At 37.7% G+C, this 26132-nt stretch overlaps 2 protein-coding genes and 1 long non-coding RNA gene across 3 annotated transcripts in view; 2 read left to right on the top strand and 1 right to left on the bottom strand.

Moving 5' to 3' along the window:
* The first annotated feature begins 1726 nt into the window (after positions 1-1726).
* On the top strand, positions 1727-13894 carry LOC309390434 (ketosamine-3-kinase-like). Its single transcript, XM_081949776.1, has 6 exons — positions 1727-1995; positions 5601-5752; positions 6560-6651; positions 7105-7181; positions 8343-8465; positions 11261-13894. The coding sequence occupies exons 1-6, from the start codon at positions 1855-1857 to the stop codon at positions 11597-11599; spliced, it is 924 nt and encodes a 307-aa protein (XP_081805902.1). The 5' UTR covers positions 1727-1854; the 3' UTR covers positions 11600-13894.
* On the bottom strand, positions 2367-17112 carry LOC309390449. The gene is made up of 3 exons (XR_014175126.1): positions 16993-17112; positions 4246-4361; positions 2367-2490 (listed from the first exon to the last, which is right to left on the bottom strand). It is a non-coding gene; the product is annotated as an uncharacterized lncRNA (long non-coding RNA).
* The window catches only part of ELAC2 (elaC ribonuclease Z 2), a 32997-nt gene continuing 23877 nt past the window's right edge, over positions 17013-26132 (top strand). Inside the window, exons 1-5 of the mRNA XM_081949764.1 lie at positions 17013-17389; positions 19704-19754; positions 22934-23004; positions 24747-24811; positions 25803-25860. Coding sequence (XP_081805890.1) covers positions 17148-17389; positions 19704-19754; positions 22934-23004; positions 24747-24811; positions 25803-25860 — 487 coding nt within the window. The 5' untranslated portion in view covers positions 17013-17147. The remainder of the gene's footprint in view (positions 17390-19703; positions 19755-22933; positions 23005-24746; positions 24812-25802; positions 25861-26132) is intronic.

The following is a 26132-nucleotide window of genomic DNA, read 5'->3' as shown; positions in this document are numbered from 1 at the left end:
ACTCTTGTCCCAAGACCATGAGACAAACAGACTTAAATTGTCCTTGGTTATATTAGTGTTAGAGGAGTTATTTTCCTTATTTCAATATCTGTTAGATCTTCTTTGATAGGAAGGTAGGTGACTTCAATGACAAGAGAAAGGAAATAGAGACATGACTGGGGTTTCAATGTGAACATCCAATTTCATACTGGCCACTACATCTCTCAGCCATTACTGAAATGATATGAAGCCGGTTGTCATCATTGCAGTGGTTGTGTTCTCAGCACAACCTGAACCACAAACTATCCAAGAGCAATTTGCACTGGTATGTTGTATAAACATAGTATGTATATTACTTTGTGGTTAGATGTGTCATGCAAATTGGGTTAACCATGGAAAAATGTCATTCAATCACAGTCAACAAACTATTACAAATTCAAGTTTCTTTGTCCTTATCAGTAAGATTTTTTAAAAAAAAATCAGTTTTGGGGGGTACGAATTTGCTCTACATTTATATAATATGCTAAGCCATGGTTGGATTGAGCATGGCTCACGGAACAAACATATGTTAAGTTATTGTGTTTTGGTTTCTTTCGTGTTCTGTATAGAAAGTCTAAATACAGTTAGAGCAGTGTTTCTCAAACTTGGCGACTTTAAGTCCTGTGGACTTCAACTCCCAGAATTCCCCAGCCAGCTATGGGGTGAGTTAGAGGCTGGAACCTATATATCTGATGGACTTTTATCCACAGAGAGAAGGAAAAGTACTGGTTAGAGGACATGAAAAATATTTTTTTTAGGTAAAAGTCTTTAGAAAATGATTTACAGTATTTATTCCACACATTGAACACTAAGGGTTCTGTTACTGTTTTGGAAAGCAGTATTGTCACTACACAACTTCAGTATTTAAAACAACTCTTAAAGGCATTAAGTTCATTGCATGTATATTTTTATTTAATTTCTTGCAACAAATGTATAGAAAGATAGGTTTGTATAAACTGGTGTTTCTTAAGCTTTTTTCGTCTCAGAACCCTTTCTCACTTTTTAAAATTGTGGATGACCACAAAAGAGCTTTTGTTCATATGGGTTATATTTATTGATATTTACCATATTAAAAGTTAAAATCATCACATTTGCTGCCTTTACTGCTTCTCGTGATGGTTTGATGGGATTTTAATATTGTATTATTTTTCAGCATAGGCTGGCAAATAATATTGATAGTGCAGACCCTGAGAGATACTTAGAGACCATTTGGGGTCCTAATATTACACTTAAGAAACACTGGTATAAATAATTTCAATAATATAGACTAGTAGGGCAAAACCAAAATTTAAATCTGTTGTTGTTAATACAGAATGGGTGTGCTGGCATACTCCAAATTACAAGAGAAAACTGACTTCACACAACACACCAAAAAAACCCTAGTGATTCAGACTTGATTCACATGCAGTGTCAAAATCAAAGAAATCTTGTTAGAGCTTAGCTGATAATTAGCATGATGTGTGTGTGTGCAACCACTTATAGTCCCCAAAGATGTTCCCCAGTGAAATTACCCGTGGCTTCTGGCTTTACGTCAAGATTCTGGCTTCTTCCGAATTATAATTATCCAAGCTGGGTTCCTAGTGCGAATCTAGACAAGGAGCAAACAGTTCAGGGCCAACTTCCCTTTCGTTGCAGGGAGCCGCTGGATCCTTCGGAGGCGCTGCCTTCCCCCGAGCCGGCTTTTCCTCTTCCGGGCGCTCAGCATCGCCGTTGCGCTTCAGTTGGAGGGAGCGGGGGCTGCGGGTGTCTCGGCGAGGATTGTGGCTCCCGGGTGTCTCGGGATTCGCAGAGGAGCGCCGGTTTGGTGTGTGGCCCGCTTTTCCAGGACCTCCTGCGATGGAGGCGGCTTTGCGGCGAGAACTTGGCACCTCTGTGCTGCGGCCTGCGGGATACTCGGGGGGAGGCTGCATCAGCCACGGCGAGAGTTTCCACACGGACCACGGGCAGGTCTACGTGAAGCGCAATGGCAAGGCCGAGGTGGGAGGACACAGACTGGGGTAGGGCGGGAATCTTAGGCTGGAAAAAGGACGCGAGGGGTGTGTGTGTTGTTGTAGTAGTATGTTTTTGAAAGCTTAAGCTATGGGAAGAGCACCACAGAGAGGCATTCTTCTGAGGTTAGATAGACAGACAAACAGTGTTGGAAGGGACCTTGTAGGTCATCTAGTCTAACCCCCCTCCCAAGCAGGAGACCTTACACCATTTCTGACAGATGGCAGTTCAGTCTCTTTTTGAAAGCTTCCAGTGATGAAGCTCCCACAACTTCCGAAGGCAACGTCTCTGTCAGAAAGTTTCTCCTTATTTCCAGGTTGAACCTCTCCTTGTTCAGTTTCCATCCATTATTCCTTGTCTGGCCTTAGGGTGCTTTGGAAAATAGCTTTGACACCTTCCTCTCTGTGACAGCCCCTCAAATATTGGAACAGTGCTATCATGTCTCCCCTGGTCCAGGTTGCGGGTTGGCAGACCTGGGTTGCCCTGAAAAAAAAAAGTTGGGGGGAGGTATTGATAGGGAGAATTTTTCCTTTGGTCCCTAGATTTTCCTGGGCCCTAGTTCTCTCTCTCTCTCTCTCTGTGTGTGTGTGTGTGTGTGTGTTGAGGAAACTGGATTAACAGAGTAAGCCATGATATCCTATACAAGTTCTCAATTTACCACCAGAATTGAGCCCAAAATTTCTCTTGCTAAGTAAACCATTTGTTAAGTGACTTTTGCCCCATTTTACCATCTTTCTTGCCACAGTTGTTAAATGAATCGCTCCAGTTATTAAGCCAGCTACATGGTTGTTAAGTGAATCTGGCTTTCCCATTGACTTGCTTGTCAAAAGGTCACAAGCGGTGATCACGTGATCCCTGGGCACTGCAACCGTCATAAATATAAGTCAGTTGTCAAGCGTCTGAATTTTCATCATGTGACTGTGGGGATGTTGCAATGGTCGTAAGTGTAATAAATGGTCATAAGTCACTTTTCTCAGTGCCATTGTAACTTCAAACGGTTGCTGAACAAACTGTTGTAAATTGAGGACTACCTGTACACATAGGGCCTTTCCACTCCTGCATCTAACTCAAATAAACATGTCCTGGCTATGTCTTTCTGCTGTGACTCTTTAAGGGTTATCTTTGTTTGGTCCCAAGTCATTAAAGGCCCAGGGGCTTAAGTTGTCCTTAGTTGTTTTAGTAAGTAGAGATTCTGATATTATGTCAGTGTTTTCTACCCTATTCAGATACTGACTCTTCCAAAATATATTACTGGAAAGAGAAGTAACAGGAGATTTATGCTGGTATTCTGTTTTACCAACTTATGGTAAATGGATAATATTTCAACCCAGCATATGAAGATTTTTTTAAAAAAATACTATATTTAAGGCCACCTTAGCTCGAACAACTCTGGTTTACATGGCCATGGGGCCTGTCCACTACATGTAACACTATATGTAACCCATGGCTCAAGAGATATGGGTGCTTTTGGGAATACAAATTCTATGCAACATTTATTGTGTTGCACAGGGTTAAACAATGGTTTATTTAACTTCAGATTGTTGGATTTGCCTAGCGAACAGAACCCTGAAAGAACCTTTTACTTTGTAGTAATCACTCTGAATCCATTTAAAAGTCCATTTTTAGTAGGATATGAAATAATAAACTGAAGTATCTTTCATCATCAGCAGAGTGCTTTCTTTGCATTGCTAAATACCACAAGAAGATTGAATACTGTAGATTATCTATGCACTATGTGTTTTTCCTGTGGTAGCATCAACAGACAGAACATTTTTTTAAAAAAAAGTGTTGCTGTTAAGAAACAGAGTTAGGATTTATGGAACTCTAGGCCACCAGTCTATTGGTTATTCAGATATGTGCAGCTTAGACGCAGCCCTAGGATAAGTGCTGTTGAATAGTAGGACTTTGAGAAAAATGGTTAGCTGTAGGAACTATAAACTCATCAAATAACATTACATGAACGGAGGAAGCAAGGACATTATATAGTACTTCTTGGGGATAGTGGCCACTGTGAAGATTTCCCAGCTACACAGGCTGCCGAAATGCAAAAATTGGGATGTTTGAATTTCAATTAGTATATGTGTTAAGATAGAGATGGATTACAGTAGTATGTTTCTGGAATTGTAGTTTGCAGATCTACAGATGACATGGGTCATTTGAACTAGTAGATTAGCCTAAAGATTTAGCTGCTGCCTGTCAGATTTCATGCCTCATGAACTCAGTCGTTGTTGTACTTACCTTACATAGGTTTCTTTTTGTTTCATTCTATTATTTCTGTCTTTGTTCCTTTTTCTCCTTCTTCCCAGGGTAGCTGTTACGTTTCCTAACCCATCCTGTTTTCTTTTTCTTTTTTTCTGGAAAGGAAGAGCGGAATATATGTATGTAGCTTGCATGTATCTGCGTAAGTGGTTTGCATGTGCAAAGGAAATCAGTTAATTTTATAAATAGAATACTTCGTTTTTTAAACAATTACGTTTAATGAGTAGTTATTCCATTCCTGTGTAAATTATTTATTATTTCCTTATTTTTTTTTGAGTGTAACTTCTGGCATTTATTTATGCAACCCTTTGAGCCAGTTTTTGACTCTTGTTGACTGTAGTCCCTACGCAGTCAGACAAGGTTTTCAGAAATGCCTTGCTATTGTCTTCTTCCTGAGGTTACTCAGTTGGCTTTATGCCTAAGGCAGGACTGGAAATCACAGTCTCCTGGTTTCTAGCTTGGTGCCCTAATCATATACCAAACTAGTTCTTTCTAGCATCAGACATTGATGTTTGCATATATGCATTCACACACATACACATGCACATATACAAGAGAGTTATACAAGTCTATCTACAAGTATACACATTCTTGTATACTACAAGTATACAAGTAAATATACAAGTATAATTCTTGCACCATTAGTAAGATGGGGAAGGAATCTCTAGCTGTATTTTTCGTTGAAGCTGCCCTCCTAAGATTTTCAAGGCATTATACAACTTTTGTCTGTGTTTATTTTGTCCACTTTTGCTTTTGTAAGGGATCCTCTTAAATTTAAAATATATTTTCTTTTGGCTTATAGGGGAAGGAATAGAATGTGAGTAGAACACATTCTTGCCTGGTAGTCCTGAGGAATTGGGAATATAGTAGGTCTCCCTACTGTGTATCATCTATTGAGTAAAATCTGATCATGATAGCACTTAATAAAAGTGAATTATTGGGGAATAATTTAATGAAGTTCCTACACTTGTAGATTAGCATATAAAATGAAATAATATAACAAAAAATAAAAGGTCTGGTTGCATGAATGAAATAACATTATGCGAAATTTAAGCTTTGAAGATGTGAAGGAGAGCATGTTTAAAACCTGCAGGATCATCATTAGTAAATATGTCATCCCTTTTTTTAAAGGATTGTCTACTTTTTTGTAGCTTTTGGATTATTTTTTCACCTGAAGTCTCATACACTGAACAAGGATGGCATTTTTATTTGTTCTGAATAAAATAAGTAATTTGTGAGGAAGTTACTGTTATTTTTTTTAATGTAGATCATTGAAAATGGTTACTATTCAATACAGGAAAAATATTTTAATAATGTTTTCTTATATTTGATAGGCCAGAAGAATGTTTGATGGAGAAATGGCAAGTTTAGCTGCTATTCTGGAAACACAGACTGTGAAAGTTCCTAAACCTATCAAAGTTATTGATTTGCCAGAAGGTGGTGCTTTATTTGTGATGGAACACTTGGACATGAGAAGCCTCAATAGGTAAAGTTATGAGGACAAAAATGTGTGATATTTTAAAAATGAGATAGTACTAAATCAGTTTTAGACTGTGCTTGTATGACTCTGTGAGTCACAGATTAGACTCCTACAATTTAGTTTACCTTGAGACAGATCTATCTCTGTAAAATTACAGTTCATTGTGGAAACAAACAACATTGGGTTAATTGGTTAAACCAAGGCTAAGTTAAACTTGGGAGTACTGTATACAGCCTCAGTTCAGTAGTTAAATGAAAAGTAACCAAATATTGGACATGTGCTAGATTCTCAGGAGGTTTTCATATTAGAATAAATAAGAGGCAGAGAAGTGTGACTGCTGAAGTCATATAGCCTGAGCTTTGGCAGTTCTCTGATTGGAAGGCCAGCAGCACTGAGTCACTGATAGCTAGAGTTGATCCATTGAAGTTTGTGAAATCTGACCTAAAAGAGAGCAATATTAAGGAACTAGAATATATGGGGTGGTCTGTACCCAGGTTATATCAGCATTTTTAAAGCTTTTACATAGTAGAGAAAATATTGGTAGTAAATTCATAAAATAATATTACTAGTTTGAGTGCCCTGTTTTTAAAAATCAAAATATATCACATTTTATTAAAAATATTGAAAACTACTAACAGTATTATAATCAAAGTTTGAAGCAATACTGTGGTCAGATTAAGATACAAATCCTCAGTGTAAGATCCAACAAGCAGGTTATTAACAATACCCATTGTCATTTCAGCCAAAGCCAAATTTTTGTTCAGTTGTTAATTTGACACTTGCTAATAAGAATAATTTGTTTTGACCTTTTAGACATGCAGAAAAACTTGGGATTCAGCTGGCTGATCTTCATCTTCATAATCAAAAGCTTGGAGAAAAATTGAAGAAAGATGCAAGCACTATTGGTAAATGGTTTTGCTGTTTTGAGAATTTCTAAGACCCAGAAATTTATTGTATGTCAAATCGTTAATGCTTCTAACAGCTTTCCTTTACCTCCTACAAAACCTGCTTGTGTAGCCCTAGAAAATTCCTCTTATTTGAATAGAAAGATGGTCAATAGCAACAAGGTTGTTCTTTGTCAATAGGATTTTCATAAGAGCCATCTTTTCAATGTTCAGTATTCCTCAATATTGGATATCTTATTTCATTGTTAAAATGAATGATGGAAATTGAAGAGCAATATTTATATAATTCTTGAAATACAAAAATATGTAGCCTGAACTCACATATATAATCTCAGTTATTCCTGCATCCATTTAGAAGATTTAGATTCATTTAGAAGAGCAAAATAATCCAGTGTTCAGGGTACTTATCTATTGTAGCAGTAAACTACCAGTATATCTTTTTTTCCATTCAAGGTAAATGTCAGATGGATACTCAGTTTGTGGAAGAGTTTGGGTTTCATACTGTCACTTGTTGTGGTTATCTTCCACAGGTAGGCTTTCATTGTTTTATGCTTTGTAAAATCTTGTGTTACTCTTCAGACATACTTATTTCTTTGCAAATCGTTAAAGCAGCCCTGCCTTTTTCAATGATTCTGTGACTACTTCTGCAGCTGCTGCATAAACGTGAAAAGGGAATATTTGGTTCAAAGAGTTGCAGAGAAGAGCAGTGTTCACACCCTCACTTACACTTGAGCACCTATTTAAAGTGATGCATAGCACTAAAATATGTACATTTTAGGAAGGTGTGGCACTTTTATTCCAAACAAGAAAAAGTGCTTCTGAATGGTATGGGTCTACACAGCACATTTGTGAAACTTTTAAAAAGCTATTTTTTCTTAGGTGCACATGGTAGTTCTGTGATGCTAGGAAAATATGTTTGAGTTGGGGAGGTGCTGAACATTCACCCACGCTTTTTCCAGCATCGCTTCTCAACATGATTGGCTATGTGAGCACAGAAAAGAAATGTAGAATTTTTTTTTTGAAAGATGTACTGACAGGTATGCTACTGTGCCCTGCCCACTTAGAAGCAGTGCATATTTTGTGTGTGAATGAATAATTTAAGAGATGATTTAGAGAAGTACGATTTGATATAAAGAATCCAATACAGAATTAGTATCATCAATATATTGTCTGATCCTCATTTTGTGGGAGTGGAAGGACAGATGTCATTGCTGCTGCTTCCTTGAAAAATAGATGTACTTTGCAATTAAGCGGATGATGGTAGCAATAAGCAGTAGAGTCCAAAACGTGATTTCAAAGTGATGCTACCGTGCCAGGATTTTCTCTAAAAACAGTATTTTGGCATAGAGCTGATCATCTTCTTGAAATTAGCCAAGTTTAGATGTTACTTAAAATGTTACTTACCAATGCAGCTCAATGGCAACAATCCAAAATCTTAGGAAATGATTGTTTAAAATATTAGGAATTACTGGCATGGTATGTAGGAGAAGAAATGATTTCTTCTTGAAATTTATTCCCAAAAACGTACTCAAATTGGGGAGATAGATTCATATTCATTGATTAGTATTACAAATGCTACAAATGTATAAACCTTGCAAAAATGTGATTAAAATACACAATGTAGTGGAAATGATTATGTTCATTTGATGGACAAGCATAGCAAAGACAACAACAAAAACCTTTATTTGCAGATTAATGACTGGCAACAAGACTGGGTAAATTTCTTTGTTAGGCAACGAATTCAGCCTCAGATGGATTTGATTGAGAAGAATTCAGGAGACAGAGAAGCAAGAGAGCTTTGGGCTCAACTCCAGGTAGTGATCTCTATGGAAATTCAAAATGACATCCTCATTATACTTGCAAAGCAATGTAATTTGAAATTATTTGCAAAGCAATGTAATTTCCATGCTACTCTACTGGTGTGAAGCAATGGGTCTTCTACTCAAACTGATTAATGAGAGCTCCTTTACCTATCAGTTATCTTAAACTTATAAGAAGTGAAACATGAAAACCACTTCAAGATTTACTGCATTTTTCGGAGTATAAGACGCACTGGAGTATAAGACGCAGCAAAGTTTTGAAGAGGAAAATTTTAAAAAAAGCTTTTGCATTCTGCAAACCTCCCCAAAACGGCTTGTTTTTCCCAAAAAAGGCCCTGTGTTCTTTTTTTAAATAAAGAGCATGAATAGCCCTTAGGAGGCTTGTAGAGTGCTCCTGGGGGGGTTCCCCCCCAAATGAGCAAAAAACAGCCTGATTTTCATGAAAATGAAAAAAAGGGCATGTAAAGCCTTTAAGAAGTTTATAGAGTGCTGCTGGGGGCGGGGGGGGACGGGACACAGGCCGTTTTTTGCTCATTTCCGCCCTCCCCAGCCCCCAAGAGCTATCTGAAAGCCTCCTACAAGCTATGCACAGCCATTTTGGTGATGGGGGCAGGGTTTTGGGAGGTCAAAAATCCTGTATTCAGTGTATATGACACACCCAGATTTTCAGCGTCTTTTTTGAGGGAAAAGGGTGCCGTCTTATACTCTGAAAAATACGGTAGTCTCTTAAATCTATTATGAACCATTTCAGTGGGTCAAACTGGTATAGATGCCACTTGTGGATTCTTACCGAGCTTTTTATTGCAGGGCAGCACATTCATAACACAGTCTATAGAATCCAGTTAAGAGCAACTTCTGTGGAATTCTATGTGACTTGTTTTATAAAGATTCTTGCTTATTCCATTCATTACCATATTCCATTTATATTCTTGAAATTCTGCATTTTCACTTTAGTAATACTGTTTTTTATTACAGTCAGTGGATAAATAATTCACATATATTTATTTCATTTTTTAATCATATGTATGTATAGTATCTATGCACACATGTACATGACATACATATGGGTGGCGAGTTGGACTAGATGATCTACAAGGTCCTTTCCAACTCTGTTAATCTTTAAAACATACCGTATTTTTCGGAGTATAAGACGCACCTTTTTTCCCTCAAAAAAGAGGCTGAAAATCTGGGCGCGTCTTATACATTGAATACAGCATTTTTGCCTCCGAAGCCCCTCCCCCTTCACCAAAATTCGCTGTACATACCCTTATGGAAGCTTTCAGAGAGCTCCCTTCCTAGGAAGGGCAGAAATGAGCAAAAAACAGGCCGTTTCTTGCCCCCCCCCAGCCCCCAGCAGCCCTCTATAAGCCTCCATAAGGCTGTGCATGCAATTATTTTGACAAAAAACAGACCCATTTTCATGAAAAACGGGCCACTTTTGTGAGGTTTGCAGAGTGCAAAAACTTTTCTTTTTCCTTTTGGAAAGCTCTTTAGTTAGAGTGGCTGATGAGAATTGCATTGATCAAGTGCTATGCCAGCAGAAACAAAGTCTTAGGTGCTGCAGATTGTCAGCGATTTCCTTCTCCAGCACATGGAGAAATACATTTGGAAACATCTACCTACCTATCTACACACTCTCTCCCTACCTACCTACTGTATTTCTCTCTCTCTATCCCTCTATCTACCTACCTACTCTCTCTCTCCCTAACTACCTACTGTATTTCTCTCTCTCTCTCCCCCTACCTACCTACCTACCTACCTACCTACCAACCTACTCTCTCCCCCCCTACGTATCTGCTGTATTTCTCTCTCTCTTTCTCTATCTCTATCCACCTACCTACCTACCTACCTACCTATCTACCTACTCTCTCTCTTCCTACCTACTGTATTTCTCTCTCTCTCTCTCTATTTCTCTCTCTCTCCCTATTTCTCTCTCTCTCTATCTACCTACCTACCTACCAACTCTCTCTCTCCCCCCCTCTCTCTACTTACCTACTGTATTTCTCTCTTTCTCTCCCTCTCTATCCCTCTATCTACCTACCTACTTTTTTAAAAATTTGCCTCTACAAAACCTTGGTGCGTCTTATACTCCGAAAAATACAGTGTGTGTGTGTGTGTGTGTGTAAGAATTTTGTAGTAAACCAATAAAAAGCTGCTACTGCATTAATAATATTATATAAATAAGAAAGAAAATGTTTGGCCCTACAGTGTTCTTGCTGTGACTTAAATGTTAAGTCTTTTATACATATTAAATTTAAAAATTCAAGTTCTCCTACCATTTTAAGTGACATACAGACAAGAGTCACTCACATGAAAAGTCAGAAATTCTAGTTGGTTGTTTGGATCTTAGCATGTTTTGTGAACATGCCTAGTCTGGGTTGCAAATCATAATTGTGTGAACTTAGCTGATTGAAATTTAATAAACCCTGGTTTGAAGATTATAGCATGCTATGTGAATGCAATCCAAGTCTATTTATACTTAGTGATTCTGGAGCAGGACTTTGGTGTGCAATTCTCTACCTTATTTACCAAGTTTTAAGGGCAGTTCCCCTTTGATTTTTAAACTCTTTTATCTGTTCTTGATGCTATATCCATTGTTTTGTCAAAGAAAATTCAATACAAACAGTAAAACTAATGTGCTTTTTTAATGGTACAATTAGGAGTACTGCAATTATCATGGCTAGTGCCCCCCCCCCCCGCCCCCAGGTACTGTAAATGTTAAATGACTATTTAGATAACAGATTATTTCCTCCAGCCAAGCTTATTGTTTGTTTCTCTTTCTTTTCTAGGTGAAGATACCCAGTTTGTTTGGTGACCTGAAAATAATTCCTGCTCTCTTACATGGGGATCTGTGGGGAGGAAATGTAGCTGAAGATGATTCTGGGCCTATTATCTTTGATCCTGCCTCTTTCTATGGTCACTCTGAGTATGAGTTGGCAATTGCTGGGATGTTTGGTGGTTTCAGTGGTTCATTTTATTCTGCTTACCATGGTAAAATCCCCAAAGTACCAGGCTTTGATAAACGGCTCAAGCTTTACCAACTATTTCACTACATGAACCATTGGAATCATTTTGGTGGAGGCTACAGAGGGTCATCTATAAATATTATGAAAAACCTGGTGAAATGATTTATTGTGAAATTGTATTATCTCTGTTTGGAAAAATACATAGGTTTTCAGCTGCAGTGATCTGTGATACTTAATTTATTAAGAGTTATACCCAGTCTTTCATCTAGGAGCCCCAGGTGGTACACGTAGCTCTGCTTCCAATTTTTACCCAGGAGAGAGACAGAGAGAGAAAGATAATGATCACCTGGAAGTCACCCAGTGAGTGTCCATGGGTAAATTTCCTCATCCCACTCCAACATCTTAATTACTATATTCCACTCGCTTGGTATCCTGGTAACTACAGTTTTATTAAAGAGCTGTCTAAGGCAGAAATAATCCAAGATTTGCATGAAAGCCTTTTTGCTGTTAAGATGACACCATTGAATTGATTTAGTAGGTTGCAGTAGCGAAACAATAGTTTAGATACATGTTTTGCCAGCAAGGTGGAAGGGGAACAAAATCAACAATAATGATAAAGACACAATCGGAGGTCTTAGTTATCTTTTTTTCATAGTATGGTACATATGAATATATTGGGGATTTTCTTATTTGCTATGAAACTACAATTACTCTCAGTATTTATAATATTACTTGTATTTCAGTATTATCATTACAGCTGCATTTACGTTAGATGCATGTACTGAGCTGAAATTGGAATACATAGGATGCTGCCTAGATGACTTTTGTTCTTTCTACCGTGAGTGTTATTAAGCATGGCTCTGGATGTCAAAATTCAGGACTCTGCCTGAATCTTCTAAGGACACTACAGTTTGCATGATGATGTGGTTTGACTTCCTTCAATAGGGCTCCAGCTGGTGTATGTTCCTAACTACCAAAAAACCTTGACCTAATCTTGTATTGTACAATGTACATTCATGGATTAAGTTTATTTATAGGCAGCTGTATCCATTTCAGAGTTACTTTCTTATGGCTGGTTGGTGGAATTATTTCTCTTTGAAGTCATTGAACTAGGCTGGCATTCTAGGCCCCAGAAATTCCAGCCAGCCTTTGTTGCTTTGGCTAATAAATTTTGGGATTGTATGCAAGGCTGAGGTTAAAATAGGCTGTCAGTGATTTTTGCGGCTTGTTTTGAACTGCTTTGAGTATTGATTAAAAATGAAGCAATTTTTGCGCTGATAAAATGCTAAATACTACTTAAAATGAATATGATAGGTTTAGACCTTAGATTATGAGGAAGGAATCAATACTTGATTGACCTTCTCCTTCCACATATATGCATATCTTCCCCCATTTTAATACTTTGGTTGACTGTAGTATCTTGCTACCAGTTAGGCTCATAATACTATTTTTCCAGAGGGTGTTTTTGATTCACTACTGCTGAGCTAAAATATATGGTTATTTTCCATCCCCCCTATCAGATATAAATTTTTCCTGCTGGAAAAAAAATCATTTGTTGATTTTATCTGTCACTTATAGCATAAAGTCTAACTAAGTAGCAAAATAATTCTAATCCAGATTGTGATAGTATATTAATTCTATTGAATCTTTTAGTAAAAGTATGTTGCTTCTACCTTAGGCAGGCAAAGGCTTACTTTTCTGGGCGGTTAATTAGAGAATTAATTTTAGCTATAATTATGTGTCCAGCATCAGCTTCCTTGGTATGGATTGTTTAACAGGGGAGATTAGAAAGAGAAGGAAAAGTTTTATTACTGCATTAATAATTTCCCTTAGCATGAATCTGCTACCGCTTGTTTCTAGTGTGCAGCAGCAGGAATGCTGAATCAGTATATCTAATACTTGAAAAAGTATACTGGAAATACCCAACATGATTTATAACAATTGTGAAGTGCTGACGAAGAGTTTTCTAGAGAGTAGTAAATGGATCCAGAAACCCTTAAACATTTGAAAACAAAATAATATATGGTTCTGGATGAAAGGATACATATGAAAAAAACATTATTTTTTAGAAATCATACCAAAAGATTGTATTTAATGTACTGCAGAATATATATGCCTATGGCAAACAATTAAAATATGAGTTTTGCTCTTTCAGATGTTGCTTTTTAGGTGGCTGTCCATTCTAAATTTCCAGGTAGGTACTGGTAGAGAGACATCATTAATAGAATGTATGCTCATACAGACCCTTGGAATGTTTTTGATGCCTTGAATTAACATTATTTGGCTTTACATTATGGAAAAAATATTACACTAATTTTTTTAAATTCCAATTGTCTTTGTGATTCCCTGCTTTCTCATTTTGCATAACAATATCACTAGTTTTCTGAGTTTAAAGAAGAGGTTGCTATTTGTCATCCTTTGTAATTGTTCAAATAAAATATATTCCTGTGCATTTCACTTTTTTTTTTCCTGTTTGGTGTTATAAATTCACCGTGATCCATTTTATTACATTATTTCGATAAACATTACACAACCTAGAATAATTCAAATTGTACCCACTTGTATGTTGTAGGCATTAAGAAGCCAGACTTATCTCTCCAATTCTTTTCAACATTTTAATCTAATATTTGTGATTATAATATTGTGAATTTCTGGACATTATCATGGAGAATTCTACCTTAATGGTTTGTAACTTTAAAAAACCCTAATGTTCCCTTTAAAAATTTTTATTACAATATGGAATAGTTTGGTAAGAGTAATCTTTATTATGCAAATAGCTGAACATTTACCAAAAAAGTCCAACATGGATTCTTTTGACTTCAGCAAACTTAAAGAAAAAAGAATTAGTAAAAAGTTAAAAGCAAGAGCTAAATCTCTTGATAATCCTTAAAGATTATTCTAAAGTATTATAATGGACATTTATTATAAATGCTAAAAAAATGCTACAAAAATATTTTGCTGAAGTAATGATAGACGCAAACATTTTTAGCTATTTAGGAACCTTTGGATTGACAAGTGTTACAGCAGTGGGCGAGTTTCCTTCAATCCTTAGTGAAAGAAGTTTTAAATATTAATTTAAGGACTTAAAAGGGTTTCCCCCCAGAGTAAACAGCAAAAGGTGATCGAAAAGTTTGATTTTAGAAGTGACAAATGAACTAAAAGTCTAGGTAAAATTGAAATAAGATATTGAAAGAATTCTGAAGAAGTTCCAATGAAAAATGCTTTAAAAAATTCTTACAAAATAGTAAGTTAAGACTTTAAAAATGTACAAAAAAGGGAATTTATAATTAGGGGAGAGCAGTCAAATTCACAATTACAAAATGAAGCAAAATATTTTAACTTTGGCTAGATTTAGATATTTTTGAACAATGGCCCAGAAATTAATTTTAATAATATCTGCCTCTACAGATATACTGTCCTTAAAATACAAGTAGTCTTCTACTTACAACCATTTGTTTAGTGACTGCTCAAAGTTACACTGAAAAGGTGACTTATGACAGCTTTTCACACTTATGACCTTTGTAGCATGCCCATGCCCATGTGATCTGGCATGCATTTATGATTATTGCAGTGTCCCAGGTTGCAGTGTCATGTGTTCAACTTTTGCAACCTTGTGACAACGAAGTCAATGGGAAAACCAGATTCACTTAACAATTGTGTTACTAATAGTGATTCACTTAACAACTATGCCCTTTGCCCTTTGTTCAGAATCTGATTGCATATTTGGCCAAGTCACAAAGTCCTTAGTGCATGTACTCACTCTTTATATATTGATGTAACCAGTTCATCTTGAACACATTGCTCTTCCACCAGACTTGATTTAACTGATGGAAGATTTAGTTACAATTTATCTGCTGCATCTCACCTCTAAGTATAATTTTTACAGCTTTCATTTGACTATGTTTTTAGACATACTGGTAGCACAATAGCTCAGTGGTTAAAGACAGTGAGTTTGTCAGCTGGAAAGCTGACAGCCCAGTTTTGAGACCTGAGTGCCATATGACAGGATGAGCTGTTGCTCGCCCCAGCTCCTCCCTACGTAGCAGTTCGAAAGCAGGCAAATGCGAGTAGATAAATAGGTACGACTTCAGTGGAAAGGTAACAGCGTTCCATGCATCTTGGTGTATAGTCATGCTGGCTACATGACCACGGAAATATCTTTGTATGTGGCTCCTTCGACTAAGAAACAAGATGAGTACCGCCCCCTGGAGTTGGAAACAACTGGACAGGGGAAACTACCTTTATGTCTGTGTATTAACTTAGTTGGCTTTTTAAAAATCGCTTTCAGCAATTTGCACTCCTTCTGTACCCTCGCTGCTCTTCCAATATGTACTGATAGAAATTTAAATAACAAAGCACAAACTGTATCCAATAGTTGCTTTCTATGAGTATAATTTTGTTCTGCAATACTGAAAGCCTAAGGACGTAATAGATCTACCTTTAATTCATCTTTTGGTGTTTAACGATAAGCCACCTGATTTAGATGCAGCAAAATACCCTTAAATCAATATTTGTTACATAATTTTTATTTGAATGCCTTTTTATGTTCTGGCATTCACTGAAATACAATGTTCTTCACTATTTCTCAGATGAGTAGTAGTAGTACGTAGTAGTAGTAGTCTTCAATATATTTCTCAGAGTAATAGTAGTACCAGTAGATTTTGCCTCCCTTATACTTAAGTTCAATTGCACTCCAAATGAGCATGGTTACTGAATTTAACATGGGGTTGCCAAATCATTCTCTTGCTCTTTTGATGTTTTTGCTTCAGTGATCACATAATTAGCTCTAAAAGTGCAGTTTGTTAAAGGCTCAATAATTACTTCCTTTGCAGATGTTAGTCAAAGTTTTGGAATCTGGACTTTCCGGACAATCATATTCCATGAATTTGTTCTGTGGAGCTCTACAGACTTAAATGAACTGTCCCATCCAAACTTTAGTAACAATCAACTTCAGTCTTTATTTGTTGCAAAAGAGATTGGTGAATTCCTCAGTCTATGCAATCCACTCTACTGGAATAGATTTTTCGGTATACTTTCTAGGGTTTCGCTTGGAAACATAAGCTCTAATAGCTCGTTCCTATTCTTCGTTTCTTTTGGGGACGAACGACCATGTGCTACGGTTTCCACTGCGGTTGCAACAGATGAGTAGACAATTTTACCACGGTTTTACACGTCAGTGTGAAGCACTGCTCGGGCTAGAAGACAACAAGGGCTGTAACTGATTAGCTGAACTCGAGGAAAAGTCAGTGGTCTCCCCAATTTAGTAAATGGGTTTCGCAAGCTGGAGCCACCACATCTTAATTCGGACGCTGCGCATTATTTAAGACAGGAGTCCCTAAACTTGGCACCTTTAAGACTTGTGGACTCCAACTCCCAGAATTCCCCTGCCAGCATAGCTTCGAAGTTGAAGTCCACAAGTCTTAAAGGTGCCAAGTTAGGGGACCCCTGTTCTGAAGAGACGCACGAAAACGAGCCGCCTCTCTGAAATGCTTTGCCGTCTCTATGGTCGTACAACACACACGCTGGGAACGTAGAAATGAAACCGGAAAGCTCACCTCAACTACTAACGCTCTATGATCAGTTTCTGTCCTGTGATTGGCGGCCGGGGGTGGGGAGAGGAGAGAGAGCGCTTCGCTCTAAAATAGGATTGGTCCCGGCCTCAGTCACGTGGGGAGATTGGCAAGGAAGCGCGTGCCGGTCTCCGGGCTGGATGCGGCGCCCTTCTCTCAGCTACATGTGGAGGCATCTGCTGGGAGTGACGGCCAGAGCCATGTCCGGAGGGGGAGCCCGTCCTCAGCGTCCCCCCAAGGACCCGCTGCGGCACCTTCGCACGCGGGAGAAGCGCCACGGGGCCATCGACCGCAAGGGCCCCAACACCGTTTACCTGCAGGTGGTGGCGGGAGGATCGCGAGACATGGGAGCGGCGGTCTACGTCTTCTCCGAGTACAACCGGTTAGTCTCTGCCTGATGCTCGCCCTTCCTTCCTTCCTTCCCGGTTCCCTTGGGACACGTGCAAGGGGCGTCGCACGAGTCGAAATTTCCTCCTTTCTGTTCGCTGCAGTACACATGATCCTCGACTTACAGCAGCTCGTTCAGGGACCGTTCAAAGTTACAGCGGCACTGATAAAAAGTGACTTTAATGACCGTTTCTCAGAGTTACGACCTTTGCAGCATCTCCACACGATCCTGTGATCAAAATTCAGACGCTTGGCAACTGGTTCATATTCATGACCATTGCAGTGTTCAAGAGTCATGTGATCACTTTTTGGGACCTGACAAGCAAAGTCAATGGGGGTAACCAGATTCACTTAATTAGTTAGCAACTTATCAAGTGCAATGATTTACTTAACAATTGTGGCAAGAAAATGAGGCAAAATTCACTTGACAAATGTCTCACTTAACAACAGAAATTTTGGGCTCAATTGTGGTCGTAAGTCGAGGACTAATGCATTGCCCTCCATTCTGTTAATGATGGTGTAATAATCTGAAGAACTTACTATCTTTTTGCTAGGAAGCATATCCTTGTGCATGTGTGTGAGACTAGCGTTCTTTAAATGATGGAAGAAAACCCGGTTGGCATTAAATGTATCTTTGAAAAACTATAACACCATATTATTTTATGTATTTATTTGTATCCCACCTTTATTATTTTTGCAAAAAACTCAAGGTGGTGAACATATCCAACACACCTTTGCCTTCTTATTTTCCCCACAACAACCACCACCCTTTGAGGTGAGTTGAACTGAAAGGGAGTGATTGGTGCAAGGTCACCCAGCTGGCTTTCTTGGCTAATGGGGAGTTGAACTCAAGATCTCCTGCTTTATGTTGAAGGAAAAGCAGCTTGTCGGGAAAAAGATACCCTCAATTAGTAAAGAACAATCATATTTTCCTTTTTTCCCTAGAAAGCTTCCCCAAATGTGAGCTAGTGTGTAGGCCTGTACATAGAGAAAAGACAATTCATCTTACTTAACACTCTTTCTAAGCAATGCGAACATTCAGACACTTAGTATATTTCCTAGTGAAATATTTATTTATTTATTCATCTGTTTATCTATTTAATGAATTTTACTGAGGATGATGTATTTGCTGTGTGGACTGTACACCGCCCCGAGTCCCTTTTGGGAGAGGGGGCGGTCTAGAAGTGCAAAGAAAGAAATAAATAATAGTGAAAGAGAAAGTTGTTATAGAAGCTGTTGAGTTTCCTTTTACTTGCTCTTATTATTTTGTTTATGATAGAGCCAGTTTGATATAATGGTAATGTTCCTGAACTAGAAAGTAAAATATTGTGGATTCTGGTCCTCTCTTAGACATAAAAGCTTGGATGATGTGGTTGGAGGATTTAGACCTTAGCCACCCAAAGAGAGTGAGTACAGGTTGGCTGATTTTTTCAAGGATAAACATAAGTGCTTCCTCATCTTTCCTTTGAATGATGTGATGACTGGACTAGTTTGCTCCTGTTCTCACCATCTGTTCATTCGGAGAGGATGAAATGGCTGCTTCTTTGATAACTAAGTTTGTATCTTTATATCTTATATAAAGACAGAAGAAAATACCCTAAGAAGTCATACACTGATGTTTTCTCTCTAGCAAGGCAGTATTCTTTGCTTTAGTTCCTGAGCTGGTAAAAGAGGAGAATGGGTAGGAGCACCTACTAATTATTCTTCCTTGTTCACTCTCCTCTTTCTCTCTTCCAGAACTGGCTAACTTTAACAAAAGTGCTAATGCTTGCTTCTTTTTTCTCAAATACGTTTTGAAGAGAATTCAAGAGATAGCTATGTTATGTTTTCTTTACCAAATGCACTTTCCTTCCCTAAATATACAGCAGCTTTAAATATGTTTTCACCAATATGTATTTGGTGTCACTTCTAATTAAGTCTTTGTTCATTTGAACCATAATCCCATTATTACTAGATAGAGTCTTTCTAAGAAGATGAATATTGCCGAGAAAAATCAAGCATAAGTATCCTACACTTCTCTTTAATATTTTTAATTGTTTACCCTGTTCAGGAACAGTAGAAGTTGGTATACGGTTGAGACTTCCCAACATTTTAACAGCTCTGAGTATGTCCCTAATATACTACAGGGGGAAATCTATGCTAGTCCTAAAATGGCACAACACTTTTTTCTCTTCTATGGATTTATAAAACAAAGCAACCCCTTTCAATTCTTGTTAAACCTATGCCAACTATATTTTAGTGGTTTCAGATGCTCTCATTGTGCTATTAGAGGTAAGATTATCATAATTCTAATTATTCTTCCGTTTCAGATATCTTTTTAATTGTGGAGAAGGAATACAGCGCCTAATGCAAGAGCACAAGTAAGTGAACCAAAAATAGAGTAAATATATTGAGGTGTATTAAATATCTTCAAATCATTCGTTGATGTGAGCAGTACAGACAGTGGAGTGAGAAAGAGAACAAAGTGGAGTGCCTCAAAGGTGTGATTAACTGGGATCAAAATAGGATAGAAAATAGGAATGCCACCTTGAATTATTATATGGTTGCAGGTACCACCTACAGCTTCTGTTATTAAATCCCAGTAATGCTGTTATGAATTGTAGTCAGTGCTGTTTCAATGTGTGGAAGAATAAAAAAGTGCCCCAGTTGATGCTTTAACTCAGAAAGCATATAGGACTAAATTTAGTTGGCAGGGAGAAAAGAGGCATATTAAGTTCATTCTTTATAATTATGCATCAAATGTTTTACCCTTTGTATTGCAGTAATGAGTAGCCATTAATAGGCAGGGAACAAATTCATGCAGTATTTAAAACATTGCTATATGCTTAATTTACAAATCAACTTTGAACCCTCAACCATGATCTAGTGCTGAGCCTCAACAGTAAGGATTTATAAAGTTATAAAAAAGAACAAGAATTGCCATTTAAAAATTGTAAGGCTAGAACTCTTACATGAATATATAACAATTTTTCTAGTACAGTTAGTCCTTGGGTAATGAACGCTCATTCAGCAACTATTCAAAGTTAACAGAGTGCTGAACAAATGGTAGTTATGACCGAATGGAAACTAATCAAGGAGAGAAGCAACTTGGAACTAAGGAGAAATTTCCTGACAGTTAGAATCAGTGGAACAACTTGCCTCCAGAAGTTGTGAATGCTCCAACACTGGAAGTTTTTAAGAAGAGATTGGATAACCATTTGTCTGAGATGATACAGGATTTCCTGCCTGAGCTGGGGGTTGGACTAGAAGACCCCAAAAGTCCTTTCCAATTCTGTTATTCTGAGTAGTCCTCAGAGCTATAACTGTTGCAATGCCCCCTCTGTCACATGATCAAAATTCAGGTACTTGGCAGCCTGACTGAATTTATGACTGCAGCATGCACTTTAACTCTCACGGTACTGCTGTTGCCTACCCCTGTTGCCCCAGCTGACATTTGTGTCGTCTTCCTCTCTTGGTGACAAGGTGTATCTAGCTGAGGCCCCTGCTGGCCCTTTGTGAGGCTTTTGTGAGGTGGTGGAGTGCAGGGAGGCCAAAAGGCCAGAGATGGGGAGAGATAGTAGGTTGGAGGGGTTGAAGCAAAGGCAAGGGCAGGAGAAGCATGAAGTCCTAAACTAATGACAGTACAGTCCTCATCTAATGACCACAACTGGGAATACTGGAACTGCCATTATTAAGTGGTGTAGTCACAAAACATTTCACCTGATGACTATTTTGCTTATCAGCAGAAATTCTAGTATCAGTTAGGGTTGTTAAGCAAAGACTATCTCTACAAACCTGTAAAACACTGCAAAACAATTTTCTCCCAGTATCTAACAGCTTTTGGGAATGATTGTGGAGAAAATAGTTGTGCAGTAGCTTTAGACAATCCTCTGTGGATTCTATTGATTCCTTTCAGTCAGGATTCAGCTTTTGGATCAACTCTAGTGAGGGTGGAATGGGAATTAGGTATCCTTCCTTGCTCTGCTTGAGTTCTTAGCAACCTTTGATACCATGAATCATAGTATCATTCTGGCCACCTCCAGAGATTGGCGAGGGGCACACAGTATTGTGCTGGTTCCCCTCTTCATGGTTCGGTACCAATTAGTGGTGATTGTGGGGGACGAATCCTGCCTTTGTTTCCTACTTTTTGGAATGCTGCAGAGTTCAGTGCTGTTTTGCCAGAGTTTTGGCAGTGTGACTAGTATTATGAGATAAACCCAGGAGCAAAACACAGCATACAACACACAGAGCCTTTATACAATTAACACGGAGATACAATCCCTTACCATTCAGCTATGGACACAAGGAGAAAAATGAGATATACAACGAGAGAGAGAGAAACGCCCCCTTATGTGCCCGCGCGTGCGCAACCCACACCCACACCCCTCATTGCATCAGCTTACAGATTACAACCTTACATCAGCTGGCAGCTATTAAATTATCAGTACCTGACATATTTCTATTCCTGTTCAATATCTACATGAAACATCTGGATAAGCTAATCTGTTGCTATGGGGTGAAATATCATCAGTACGCTGATGATGATTATACATCTCTACCCCTGGCAAATCAAGCATGCTACTGATCGCCTATCTTTGTTCCTGGAGGCTGTAGCGATATGGATAGGGAACAATAGGATTCCCCTGAATCCTGGAAAGACTGAATGGCTTCGGGTTTTGGAGCCTTCTCATTCGGGGACTAAACCATCTTTCATATGAATGGGATTGCTGTGCCCTAGTCAGACTGGTATACAACTTGAGAGTCCTCTTGGACTTGCGACTCTTGCTTAAAGAATATGTGGCAATTATGCCTTGGAGGACTTTTGCACAATTTTAAATTGTGCATCGGTGGTGCTCCTTCCTAGATCAGGAGGCTCTGCTCATAATCACTCATGCCTTGGTCTCCTCCCTGTGGAATATTGTAATGCACTGTATATGGGTCTGCCCTTGAAAAGTATTTGGAAGGTTGAGCTGGGGCAAAATGCAGTGGTGTGGCCAGATTTATTGACCTTAAAATGGCACACCTGCATCTCTGTTCCATGAGCTTCATTAACTACTAGTTTGCTTTCAAGTTAAATTCAAGGTGGTTTTTTGTTTTAACCCTTAAAGGTCTTCATGATATGGGTGTAATTTTTTTCATAAACAATATGAAATGTAACAATAATTAATTTTAGAATATTTTGTAATTATGGTTTTTATGGCTTTATTGTACACCACCCAGAGTCACATTTCTATGAGATGTGTGGCATATAAATGAAGCAAATAACTAAAATAAAAATGAATAAATCCTGTGCTGATTTTGAAATTTGATCTCTGAGCTTTCATTTCCTAAAATAGTAACACAGAGTTTTGTGGTTACTTATTACTGAATTTGGTTTATTTTTTGTTTTAATGTGTCACCTAAAGTTCCTTGGACAACTGAAAAAAACTTATAAATGGAATGAATTAATTAATGAATCAGTCAGTGAAAGAGGCATTGAGGATGATATTGGATGTGATGATAGACAGAAGAATGTAAAATATTTTAGTAAATTCCATTAAAAGTTTTGTCTTTATTGCAGGTTAAAGGTGGCTCATTTAGACAATATCTTCCTCACTAGAATGAATTGGGCAAATGTTGGTGGCTTGTCTGGTGAGTTTTATATATAAATATATTCTATATTCCAAATTGTGCTATCTTCTTTGCCTGTTGCTTTCCCTTTTCAGTATATAGATTTTTAAAAAAGCAATTATCAGGAATGCAGTGAAAGAAGGGAGAGGATTACTAACAGAGCAACTACCAGGAAAGGGGATTATACCAGGGATATTACAAAACGTGTTTGAGAAATTGGGAAAGAATATTCTAAAATCAGTGACAATTGCATGAATTAATTTGTTAAGAAAAACTTGGTTAAAAGATTTGAAAATCAGAAGAATCTGCAGTACAAATAATTGGAGAAATTAAACATATTGAGGGAAAAATGGAATTTGCAGAAAATAGGATGAAAACAGTAACTAGAGAAATGAATGGACCTAGATGTGGCATAGTTGGAACAAGGGACGAAGAAATTCATCAGATTCATTTTGGAACAACCTGGGGAAGGCATTAAGTAAAGAGCTGCCAATGTTTGAACACAATCTATGGAATGGGAAAAAGAAGATGTAGATACAGAAATGAACAGAATGCACACAAGCAATACAAAATACACTATATTGCCAAAAGTATTCGCTCACAACTGAATCTGATTATGTGGATGGGTGAGCGAATACTTTTGACAATATAGTGTATGTAAAGATAAAAAAAGTTTCTCTGTCAGGAAGATGGCAAAGAGATCAACAAGTTATACAACAGTACTTCAACACCAAGTTAATTTTATCCAAAGAAACACCAACCAAAAGTCCTATAAGGAAAAAAAATACAAACTAGACTTGTTTGAACAGGGGTAAAATAGTAAATATTGAAAATCTTTTATGGACTTTTTGAGGAAAATGGTTAAAAATGGGGGATTTTTGCTTTTGTTAATTAAAAAGGGGATATAGAACCTTCCTGAAGTCCAGTAAAGTTAGAGTCAATCTAAGCTCTAGGGGAACCATGTTTAAAAATAATAGATATTGATATCTATGAACTATATGTTTAGTTTTATCAATATAAACTACTGTAAACTATAGGTAGTTCTCAACCTACAACCATTTGGTCAGTGACCATTCAAAGTTACGATGGCACTGAGCCAATCAGGTAGTCTTTGAAATTGCAACCTTCCCAACACCGCAAAGGTCATGATCTAGATGCGTGGCAGTCCAGTCGCATTTAACAACCAGTTGCCAAACACCTTGTGATTATGTGATTGCCATTTCCAACCTTCCGTGGCTGCTTCCAGAATGTCAATGGGGAAGCCAGCAGGAAAGATTTCAAGTCACTGGGGTAAGTCTCCCTTGCCAAGGAACCTTCTACCAGCCTTTTATGCACCTCTGCACACTTTCCCTGATCAATGTATCTCATACATCCTCCCTGTCTCTCTCCAAACAACGGTGCCTCTAGTGCATCCCTTCACCTTCACCTTTGGGTAGCATCCTCTGTGCTTCTCCTTGCTCCCTCCCCCTCCTGGGAGCAGCCACTTACCACCTTGTAGGCTTGGGTTTTGAAACTTCCTGCTGGCTTCTCCACTGGCCTTGATTGTGTGAAATCAGCAGGAAGTTATCTCATCGAACAACCATGGGATTCAGTTAATGATGGCAATTGGAACTGCAAGGATTGCTGTCACTAAATGATACAGTCAAGCATAATCCTTTTCTTTCTGTGTTGCTCGTCTAGCAGTACTCTTTTTTCCCCAAAAAATTTCTGCAATTCTATCTAAAGTGAATTGTAACATTCACACTCTTTATCCTTTCATCCAGGAATGATTCTTACCTTAAAAGAAACAAGAGTTCCCAAATGTATTCTTTCTGGACCACCACAACTGGTGAGTTGTGCCATGCTCTTTTTTTGCAGTGATTACCTACTCAGTTACCTTTTAAGAATAACATCATAGAATTAAGTACGTAATAGGGAAGTGCATGCATCAGCTTTTTTTTCCAGAATAAGTGATATGATTTTACTTGTGTTAATATGCATCTACTCAAGTTGACTTTTTACAATTGATAGAATTCTTAGGATTCTTAAGACATTCACTTTTTTTCCAAGTTTCTACAGAATTTTAATGAAATACTTTAAGAATAGACAGATACTCCTCTTGCATAAAGTGTGGAGTCTCTCTTTGGAATTACTCGTCATAGCCATAGTTAATGTAGTTGCTATCTGTTCTGGACTGAGATTTCTATAATTGATACCCAGCTTCTGAACTGCTCACACCTATAAGCTATACAAGACAGTACATTACAATTTAACCTGAAGAATAATCTCGATATTCTTTATCTGGAAATTAGAGTGGTTGCATTCTGTACTATATAAATTGCTAGAGAAATGCAGATTTCTTACTTTCCTTACTTTCAGAAACATTACTTTCCTCCTTAAAATTATCACTTAAATTGTGATGAGTATTCCTTTTTTTTAAAGATACTTGTTATTACTTTCTAAGGCTGCTTGGATATTGGTATTTTAGGGGGCAAAATAAGATCCACTATTCTGACCTGATGTAATCTAATAGTTAAGAATTGGGAATGCCTAAGTTTGAGTCTCAGCTGCAGTGAACTAAAAGAATTGCTTTAAAGTTAGACAACTTATTCTTCCTGTCTGCACCCCTCCCTTGTGTGTTATAATATATTTCAGGATTGTTGAAAGGCTAATAATGAGATCACATGTATGACGTATTTTGAACGCTTAAAAGTGTAGTAAAACGTAAAAAGTGTTTTATCCTATTAGGTGATAATAATCACCTCAAGATATGTGAGAGTAATCAATGTTACTAATTTCCTAGGAAATAATAGTTGTCGTTCTTATTGTGTATATTTCAGCAAAAATATTTAGAAGCAATCAGAGTATTTGCTGGTTCAATGAAAGAAATGGAGATAGGTAAGTGCTATCTTTCAGATTGTATTTCAAATTCACAGTTGCTGTTTTGCATGCTGGCTGTATGGCAGACTGATCAAAAAAAGAGAATTGCTCTACATCTTTGCTTGTTTTTCTTGATTTCATGCTGCCAAGTTTTAAGGTTACTGGCTACATCTTTTCTTTAAAACGCATCTAGCAAAGCCATCTTAAAGCTTGAAACATAAGAATTTTAAACCGCGTTTGATGTAATTATGTTTGGGTCTCTTGTAAAAAAAATATGTAAAGCAGTAGCT

The sequence above is a fragment of the Natrix helvetica genome, assembly GCF_964273705.1.
Source record: "Natrix helvetica genome assembly, chromosome: 1".
NCBI lineage: Eukaryota > Metazoa > Chordata > Lepidosauria > Squamata > Natricidae > Natrix > Natrix helvetica.
Note: the sequence above shows the minus strand (reverse complement) of the source record. Positions and strands in the feature narration are given on the sequence as shown.

Bases quoted from the DNA above. Each gene is read 5' to 3' on its own strand.
- LOC309390434 (XM_081949776.1), top strand. From the start codon at position 1,855: ATGGAGGCGGCTTTGCGGCGAGAACTTGGCACCTCTGTGCTGCGGCCT. The intron at 1,996-5,600 runs GTGGGAGGACAC...TATATTTGATAG, and splicing joins AGCGCAATGGCAAGGCCGAG to GCCAGAAGAATGTTTGATGG. The intron at 6,652-7,104 runs GTAAATGGTTTT...TTTCCATTCAAG, and splicing joins GAAAGATGCAAGCACTATTG to GTAAATGTCAGATGGATACT.